Source organism: Staurois parvus, unplaced genomic scaffold (genome assembly GCF_062004578.1).
Source record: "Staurois parvus isolate SC_StPar_1 unplaced genomic scaffold, SC_StPar_1.0 ptg000503l, whole genome shotgun sequence".
In the NCBI taxonomy this organism is placed as follows: Eukaryota; Metazoa; Chordata; class Amphibia; order Anura; family Ranidae; genus Staurois; species Staurois parvus.
This window is the reverse complement of record NW_028318299.1, coordinates 1060098-1070182: the sequence shown is the minus strand read 5'-3', so window position 1 is coordinate 1070182 and position 10085 is coordinate 1060098. Positions and strand designations below refer to the sequence as shown.

The 10085-nt window shown below is 46.1% G+C and overlaps 1 protein-coding gene across 1 annotated transcript in view; it reads left to right on the top strand.

The window, feature by feature from the left end:
* The first annotated feature begins 5956 nt into the window (after nucleotides 1-5956).
* LOC149451967 (uncharacterized) overlaps nucleotides 5957-10085 on the top strand; it is a 45417-nt gene continuing 41288 nt past the window's right edge. Inside the window, exon 1 of the mRNA XM_089689920.1 lies at nucleotides 5957-6380. Coding sequence (XP_089546046.1) covers nucleotides 6062-6380 — 319 coding nt within the window. The 5' untranslated portion in view covers nucleotides 5957-6061. The remainder of the gene's footprint in view (nucleotides 6381-10085) is intronic.

The window sequence follows — 10085 nt, the reverse complement described above, 5'->3', positions numbered from 1 at the left end:
ACAATTGCTGGTAGGGAGACAGGCAATGTTTACAGACAGGGTTAATGCCGTCATAAGCAGCAAAATATTCTGTAGGTAAAACTGCCCTGGATGCGTTTCTGTAACTATACACATAAATCCAGTCTGAATAGTCCCAGGCCTGCCCCTCCAATCTTCCTCTTGCATAGCTCTCTGTCATTGTGTCACAGATTCCACCAGTCCTTGGCATTCATAGGCACTGACACTGCTGCCAGCTCAGTAAGCAGAGTTCCTCCTCCCCACACAGCAGATGAGTGGAGCAACAACCCACGATAAGAATGGACTCTGACCTTTCCTGGAGTTGGCCACCAGGTTTGCACACACCTCAGGAGGGATTTTAGCCCATTCCTCTTGGCAGATCCTCTCCAAGTCATTAAGGTTTGGTGGCTGATGTTTGGCAATTTGAACTTTCAGCTCCTCCACAAATTTTTAATTGGATGAAGGTTTGGAGACTGGCTAGGCACTCCAGGACCTTAATGTGCTTCTTCTTGAGCCACTCCCTTGTTGCCTTGGCCGTGTGTTTTGGGTCATTGTCATGCTGGAACATCCATCCACAACCCATTTTCAATGCCCTGGCTGAGGGAAAAAGGTTCTCACCCAAGATTTGATGGTAGATTGCCCCATCCATTGTCCCTTTGATGCGGTGCAGTTCTCCTGTCCCCTTAGCAGAAAAACACCCCCAAAGCAGAATGTTTCCACCACCATGTTGACAGTTGGGATGGTGTTCTTGGGGTCATAGGCAGCATTTCTGTCAAGGTCCTACCTTTCCTCAGAGCTTGTGCATCTTCATGTGCTGGCATCCATCTTAGGTTTCTGCAAAGCATGGTGGGAACCTTTATGCCTTCAGGCTTCTGTGGCTCCTCCTCGGAAGGGTGTGGCTGATCACATTTAAGCTTGTTGTTTGCAATTGCTCTCTGCATTCGTGTCCTGTATGTTTCCTTGTCGCAAGCTCTTGTTCTGTTCTCGTTGCTCTCCTGGTAACCGACTTGGTTTGGACAAGACTATTCGCTGCTTTAACCCTTTACCTGATCTCCCGTTGCTGAACCCGGCCCGTGACCTGAGTATTCTTTGCCTACCGTCTAGTACTGTCTGCTCCGTTGTTATTGACCCGGCCTGTCTGACTACGCTACACGTGTTTCCATCTAGCTCCCACCAGCTGTACGCCATTGGTGGTAGTCGTTACCGCAGCTGGGGTTACTCGGGGGCCGCGACCTGGTCTCAGGCTGCGTCAAGTCCATCCCCACCATCAGGGGCCCTGGTGAAGGGTAGCCTGGGGCTTAGACTCCGCGCCCTGAGGGACTCTGGTTTGTGGGTAGCGGCTATCGTCAGTCGCTGCGTGATCGTACCATAGGCCTGCCTGCCCATTCCATCGTTCCTGCCCTGACATTTTCTCCTTCTCCAAACACGGCGAGTTGAGTTCATGCTAAAGAGCACAACACTTTCAACCAGTCCTCTGCATTATTCAGATGTTCAGTGGCAAACTTCAGACGGGTCTGGACATGTGCTTTCTTGAGCAGAGGGACCTTGCGGGCACTGCAGGATTTCAGTCCTTGTCGGCGTAGTGTGTTACCAATTGTTTTCTTGGTGACTGTGGTCCCAGCTGCCTGGAGACCATTGACAAGATCCTCACGTGTAGTTCTGGGATGATTCCTCACTGTTCTCATGATCATTGACACTCCACGAGGTGAGATCTTGCATGGTGAACCAGACCTAGGGAGACTGACACTTGTTTTGTGTTTCTTCCATTTGTGAATGATTGCACCAACTGTTGTCACCTTCTCACCAAGCTGCTTGGCCATAGTTTGGTAGCCCAGTCCAGCCTTGTGTAGGTCTACAATCTTGTCCCTGACATCCTTGGACAGCTCTTTGGTCTTTGCCATGGTGGAGAGTTTGGAATCTGATGGTTTGATTGCTCCTGTGGACAGGTGTCTGTTATACAGGTAACACAATGAGATTAGCAGCACTCCCTTTAAGAGACTGTTTCTAATCTCAGCTTGTTACCTGTATGAAAGACAACTGGGAGACAGAAATCCTGCTGAATGATAGGGGATCAAATCCCTATTTCCCTCATGAACATGCAGATCAGTCATCATTTGTTAGATATGCATTTCTGCTGAATTTGTTGTTGCTATTCTGTCTCTCAGTGTTATAATACACCGAACATTCAATTTTTAGACTGATTATTTCTTTGTGAGGGGCAAACATTCAAAATCAGCCGGGGAGCAAATACGCATTTCCTTCACTGTATATATATATATATGTGTACACTGCTCAAAAAAATGAAAGGAAGACTTTGAAATCACATCAGATCTCAATAGAGAAAAATCTCCTGCTGGATCTCTATACTGACATGGATGGGGTGATGTGTGAGGAACGTAAGGACGCCTCATCATTTGATGGAAATGAAAATGATCGACCTACAGAGGACTGAATTCAAAGACACCCCAAAAATCAAAGTGAAAAAATGATGCAGCAGGTGAGTCCATTTTGCTGAAATGTCATTGCGGCAACTCAGAATGGTCCTTAGTAGTTTGTGTGGCCCCCATGTGCTTATATGCATGCCTGACAATGTCGGGGGAGGCTCCTAATGAGACCACAGATGGTGGCCTGTGGGATTTCCTCCCAGATCTGGACCAGAGCATCACTGAGCTCCTGGACAATCTAAGGACTTCGGATGGACCCAAATATGATATCCCAGAGGGGTTCTATTGGATTTAGGTCAGGCAAGCGTGGGGGCCATTCAATGGTATCAATTCCTTCAATTTTCAGGAACTGCCTGCATACTCTCGCCACATGAGGCCGGGCATTGTGCACCAGGAGGAACCCAGGACCCACTGCACCAGGAGGAACCCAGGACCCACTGCACCAGGAGGAACCCAAGACCCACTGCACCAGGAGGAACCCAGGACCCACTGCACCAGGAGGAACCCAGGACCCACTGCACCAGGAGGAACCCAGGACCCACTGCACCAGGAGAAACCCAGGACCCACTGCACCAGGAGGAACCCAGGACCCACTGCACCAGCGTAGGGTCTTACAATGGATCCAAGGATTTCATCCCGATACCTAATGGCAGTCAGGGCCCCATTGTCTAGCCTGTAGAGGTCTGTGCATCCCTCCATGGATATGCCTCCCCAGACCATCACTGACCCACCACCAAAACAGTCATACTGAACAATGTTACAGGCAGCAGAACGTTCTCCACAGCTTCTCCAGACCCTTTCATGTCTGTCACATGTGCTCAGGGTGATCCTGCTCTCATCTGTGAAAAGCACAGGGTGCCAGTGGTGGACCTGCCAATTCTGGTGTTCAATGGCAAATGCCAATCCAGCTCTATGGTGCCAGGCAGTGAGCACAGGGCCCACCAGTGGCCCTCAGGCCACCCTCATGAAGTCTGTTTCTGATTGTTTCGTCAGAGACATTCACACCAGTGGCCTGCTGGAAGTTATTTTGTAGGGCTCTGGCAGGGCTCATCCTGTTCCTCCTTGCACAAAGAAGCAGATACCGGTCCTGCTGATGGGTTAAGGACCTTCTACAGCCCTGTCCAGCTCTCCTAGAGGAACTGCCTGTCTCCTGGAATCTCCTCCATGCTCTTGAGACTTTGCTGGGAGACACAGCAAACCTTCTGGCAATGGCACGTATTGATGTGCCATCCTGGAGGAGTTGGACTGCCTGTACAACCTCTGTAGGGTCCAGGTATCTCCTCATGCTACCAGTAGTGACACTGACCCCGGCCAAATGCAAAACTAGTGAAAAACAGTCAGAAAAGATGAGCAGGGAAAAAATGTCAGTGGCCCCCCACCTGTAAAACCATTCCTGTTTTGGGGATTGTCTGATTGTTGCCCATTTAGTGCATCTGTTGGTCATTTCATTAACACCAAAGCAGGTGAAACTGATTAACACCCCGTCTGCTACTTAAGCCCTGGTTGACACTGGATACGACTTGGCCTGCGATTTGTATGCCCTGCGACTAATATTGTCTGCAATTGGAGCGGTCATATCGGTGTGGTTCCACCGCGGTCGGATCCGCACTGATTTCAGAAGTAGTACATGCACTACGTTTGGTGAGAATTGCATAGACATCTGTATCAGATGTCTTGCAAATCGCACCTGAAATCGGTGGGTCCCCCAACTTTGAAATTGTGCGACTTCACTGAAAGTCGCACGATTTCAAAGTCGGTCTTGATGTGAACGGAGGGTAACTGACCAGATCTATATCCCAGGAGTGTCATTGACTTGATGCTAGACTCTGATTACAAAGTCTTTCTTTTATTTTGTTGAGCAGTGTTTATATATATATGTGTGTGCGTTTTATGGGACTCTGAGAAAGCCAGGATTGTGTCATTCTACATATTACATGACATATTTTTATGTTTAAAAAATCATTTTACTTTGCTGATAGTATCAATAGTCATGATTTATGGTAATTGAAAGCAGGAAAAATCATTATATAGAAAAAATAACGTTTTGACATCATTTAAGTTTCTTGGGGTTAGATATTATTATTAATATAATCCTTGATAATCCTGCCATGAAGGTCCATGTTCAGCCACTTCCTGGTATAAGGTGACAACCTCTGTCTTTGTCTCCCAATTGGGTTACCTATGTTGTCACTGTGTCTTCCAATGGAGAGTACAAATAGCCTTTTGAACATGTATTACACAGACGTGGTTCATCTGTTGCAACCATCAGGAAACCTGCCCCAAGAAGTGCCATGCAGCCATCACTGCACTACATATAAAGGAAGTATCCACAAAGAACCTGCAGGAGATCAGCAGCACTGAGATACAATAAAGGGTGAAAAAAGGTCAAAACAAGTATTTTATTTTTAAAAATGAACATTGTGTATGATGTGTTGTCACCTTCTCAATGACTGCCTTAACCTCTGAAAACCCGCATCCCAACCATATGCATTGCAGGCTGTTGTGGGGCGATCGTGGTGTGGCCCCATTCAGGTGAACGGATTATGTTTGGTGGATGGTAGTGCCTGTTGATCCTAACAGCGGGTAGAATTTTTGCATTGAAAAGTATCATGTCTGTGACATGGGAACATCCTCATTTGCTGCCTTTGCAGCTGAAGGCGGAGCTGTTTAAAGTAGTTCTGCAGGCTAAAGGTAAAGAAAAACCTTTTGTGTGCAGCTCTCACCCCTCCTCCCCCCCTTCCCCCAGCCCCTTCTAATACTTACCAATCTCAATCCAATGATGTGCACAAGACCAGAGACTCTTTTTGCTCTCTCTCCTCATTGGCTCAGACACACAGTGGGAGCCATTGGCTCCATCACAGCCAGTTAGGAGAGAGTGGGGCTCAGAAGCAAGTACACACCAGTGCCCTCAGTGCAAGTCACTTGCTATGGGGGCAGTCATCAGGGGATGGGGGCCAAGAGAGCCAGTGGGGCACCCCAGAAGAGGAGATTCAGGGTTGCTCTGTGCAAAACCACTGCACAGAGCACGTAAGTATACCATGCATGTTATTTATATTTCAATATACAGTATTTATTTTATATATAGAAAAAAAACTTTTACCTTTAGTATCACTTTAAGTTCAAAATTGGAAACAAAACAAAAAGGAAAAAAATGGGCAGATTTATTGTAGAAATCCCTTTATCTCTAATCATTATGTTTTGTGTATGTTGGCAGTACAGAAGTAATGAACGTTTAGTCTCCCCTTCATGGAACATTCTGGTGACTCAAAGGTTGCAATGTTCACTGGTTGGGGGCAGGGCTCAGCTACAGAGGAAATGTCTTACAAAACATGTAAGTGAAATGTAGACAAATTAAAATATGTTACAAATGGAGGCAATGTAAACTAACTGTAAGGAAAAAATGTTTGAAATACTTTGAGTATTTAATTCAATTTTTAGTTATTAAAGTTGTTTGCTGTAAAGTAAAGATATCATCTTTACGGCAACTCCCTCTTTTTCACAAATGAAAGTGAAAGTTTCTGCTACGGCGAACAGCTAACACAGACAATAGCAAAAAACTGAGAGAGATAGGAGGAAAAAAGCAAAAACAAATACAAAAATACTAAGCAGAATCTTCAGAAATGGACATTAAAGAGCTAATGGCCAACATCATGAACTTCAGCCTGGATGACGGAGATCTGGGCAGTCAGGGTTACACTCGAGTCCTCCTACAGCTGTTTGGCTACTTAGGACATGGAAAATCTGCCTTCATTAACTCTTGTAAGTATGTCCTAGAAAACGGTGAGATCTTCAAGGAATACGCCGAGACCCGAGAAACCGACCAGGGACTGACCATGGTAAGAAATGAATATGAGCTTACCAACGTGGTCACCATCGTAGACAACAGAGGCTGCAACAAAATGAACGATTTTGAAAGAGCTGAAGTGTATGCCCAGCTTGGTGAGTAACATTCGGGGAGCCCAAAAGGCTATGGGACTGGCAGGCTAGCTAAAATGTATAACATGTCTAATTACTTGTGGCCGAAAATAAATCCAGATGGTGTCCCTTAGCTTGGTAACAGGTTGTTGGTCACTCCTTAGCCTTTAGGCCCTTGTATGACTTCTGTAGTCTTGGTTGTAGTAAAGATATCTCTCCTCACTACAGATATGGCCTCCTGAACGTGGAACCTAACCCACTGACATAATTTTTTCCCAAAAAAGTTACATTCAAGGCTTGCCATACATAATACCAGTTGGAACAGAACTCGAGTCAAGTCATCACATGCCTGGTGTCATAACTGATCACATGGGCAACACCATGGCAACTACAGGTCAAACAGAGGCTAAGATGACAGCTTCCTTGGCTTTAAAGCAACGGGTCTCCTGACCTTTTCAAGGGCCAGTTTTATGTCTTTAGGGGTTAGCCAGACAGTTGTGTCAGCGGGAAGAATAGTGCCCCATTTCTGGTATCAGTGGGAGAAATGGCGCTCCAACATTGGTGTCAGGGAGAGTAATGGTGCTCCATCATTGGTGTCAGTGGGAGAAATAGTTCCCTATCAGTGGTGTCAGTAGGAGGAATAATGCCCCATCATTGGTGTCAGTAGGAGGAATGGAGCTTTATCATTGCTGCCAGTGAGAGGAATGGTGCTCCATCATTGGTGTCAGTGGAAAAAATGGTGCTCCATCATTGGTGTCAGTGGGAGAAATGGTGCCCTATCAGTGGTGTCAGTGGGAGGAATGGTGCCCTATCATTGGTGTCAGTGGGAGGAATAGTGCCCCATTGCTGGTATCAATGGGAGAAATGGTGCCCTATCATTAGTGTCAGGGTGAGGAACAGTGCTGCATCATTGATGTTAGGGGGAGGAATAGTGCTCCATCATTGGTGTCAGTGGGAGGAATGGTGCTCCATCATTGGTGTCAGTGGGAGAAATGGTGCCCTATCATTGGTGTCAATGGGAGGAATGGTGCTCCATCATTAGTGTCAATGGGAGGAATGGTGCTCCATCATTGGTGTCAGTGGGAGAAATATTGGCTCAAGGGCCGGATAAAGGTGAGTAAAGGGCCGCATCTGCCCCCCCGGGAATTTCTTGAGATCCTCGATGTAAAGGATAGGAGGGTTTACTTCCACTTGATATCTGAGTCTGGAACAGAGGGATCGGGCCATATTGGAGAACACAGTGCTTTGGGCGCTACGAACTCCCTAAAGGAACAATTACTGATTAGTTTGAAGGAGCATATGAGTATCAGACATGTTATGTGCACTCCAGAGCTGGGAGGCAGAATCCTGAGAATTAGCCAGCTGACAGAACAGCAACTGTCAGATCTCAGCTGTAGGTTGCATCCCTAGAGTCATCCTGAAAGCAAATTCGGTTCATTACCCTATAATTTAAGAAATGTATCAATAAACAATGCAGTAAAATTAACCCTAAAAGATCAAAATAGTTAGGTTTTATATTACTGGAAAAATGATGTTGTGACGGGAGTGACTTTGGGTGGGGGGCCGATGGAACACAGCCTCCTTTGGAGAGGTGGGGAGACCCCGTCTCAGCTCCCCAGATCCCCCACCGCCTGATGGAGCCGGCCCAGCCACCCTGTCATCTCTCCAGCGGCTGAGAGGACTTCAGGGAGAGGAACCAGTCCGTACTTCTCCCCAGCGGTGGGTATGTTCCACGAGAGAGGCAGAGATTGGCTGGGTGAGTAATGCTTGGTGTGGGACAATTTGTTTCGGTTACTGTGTGGATGCTGGCATTGGGGGACTAAAAGTACAGAGTAACTTCGGAGTACATCCGTCTGGGATTTACTCCTGCGTTAGTCTCCTGCCGAAAGGGGAGATATGTGACGGGAGTGACTTTGGGTGGGGGGCCGATGGAACACAGCCCCCTTTGGAGAGGTGGGTAGATACCTGTCTCAGCTTCCCAAATCTCTCTTATGTGTAAGGCACCCTGTGCCTGTTAGGGGTACAGGGTGATCTGTCCTGATATTGTGTAGACATGTATGGGTGGGGTGTGGGGGTTGTTCATTGTTTACTGTCATGTGGTTGTTCCATTGTTCTATTGTGTGTCTTGCTGGCCAGCAAACTATTATGGGATGTATGTGTTCCTGTATTGTCTACTGCCAGGTGGTGTATCCCATTGTTCTATTGTGTGTCTTGGTTTGGTGGGGAGTGTTTCCAGCAGCCCTTTCCCCTGATGGGACGGCCTGCTGATGTGTTTCCTGTCACTGGTTGTATTTCCCCACCCTGTGTATACAGTTGTGTTCAAAATAATAGCAGTGTGTTGAAAAAAGTGAATAAAGCTCAAAATCCTTCTAATAGCTTTTATTTCCATACACACAAATGCATTGAGAACACGACACATTCTATTCCAAATGAAAACATGAAGAAAAATAGATCAAATTTGTGTTCTTCCTCTAAAAAATTTAAGAAAAGTGAATATTAGACGGTTCAAAAAAATCGCAGTGTTTGTATTCTTCTTTACAAACTCAAACATTCACTATATAAACTGAGAAATGTTTGAAGATTTTGCTTTCCTTTGAATGACTTCATGAATATTTGGTTGTAGTCGCACTGTTTCTGAGAACTGCTGTACATCTGTGTTGCATGGAGTCACCCAAGTTCTGGCCCCTGTGATCAGGTATTCCAGCCCAGGATGATTGGACCACATTCCACAGTTCTTCTCTATTTCTTGGTTTTGCCCCAGAAACTGCATTTTTGATGTCACCCCACAAGTTTTCTATTGAATTAAGATCCGGGGATTGGGCTGGCCACTTCATACCATCCATCTTGTTGGTCTGGAACCAATATGTTGCAATTATTGCCCTTATTTAAGGAAGGAAGGCAGCAAATGTTGTACATGCTGGTTACAGTGCATTTCTCTCTGAAATTCTGAGGAAAATGGGTCGTTCCAGACATTGTTCAGAAGAACAGCGTACCTTGATTAAAAAGTTGATTGGAGAGGGAAAAACATATAAAGAAGTGCAGAAAATGATCGGCTGCTCAGCTAAAATGATCGCAAATGCTTTAAAATGGCAACCAAAACCTGAAAGACGTGGGAGAAAGCGAAAAACTACTATTCGTATGGATAGAAGAATAGCCAAAATGGGGCGGACTCAGCCAACAATCAGCTCCAGGAAGATGAAAGAAGGTGTGACGTTCCCTGTGAGGACTGTTACAATTAGAAGACGCCTATGTGAAGCCAAGCTATCTGCAAGAAGTCCACGCAAAGTCCCACTGTTGGGAAAAAGACATGTGCTGAAGAGGTTACAATCTGCCAAAGAGCACATTGACTGGCCTAAAGAGAAATGGCCAACATTTTGTGGACTGATGAAATTAAGATTGTTCTTTTTGGGTCTAGTGGGCGGAGACAGTTTGTCAGACGACCCCCAAACACTGAATTCAAGCCACAGTACACTGCGAAGACAGTGAAGCATGGTGGTGCAAGCATCATGATATGGGGATGTTTCTCATACTACGGTGTTGGGCCTATTTATCGCATACCAGGGATCATGGATCAGTTTGAAGACATCAGAATACTTGAAGAGGTCATGCTGCCTTATGCTGAAGAGGAAATGCCCTTGAAATGGGTGTTCCAACAAGACAACGACCCCAAACACACCAGTAAACGTGCAACATCTTGGTTCCAGACCAACAAGATGGACGTTATGGAGT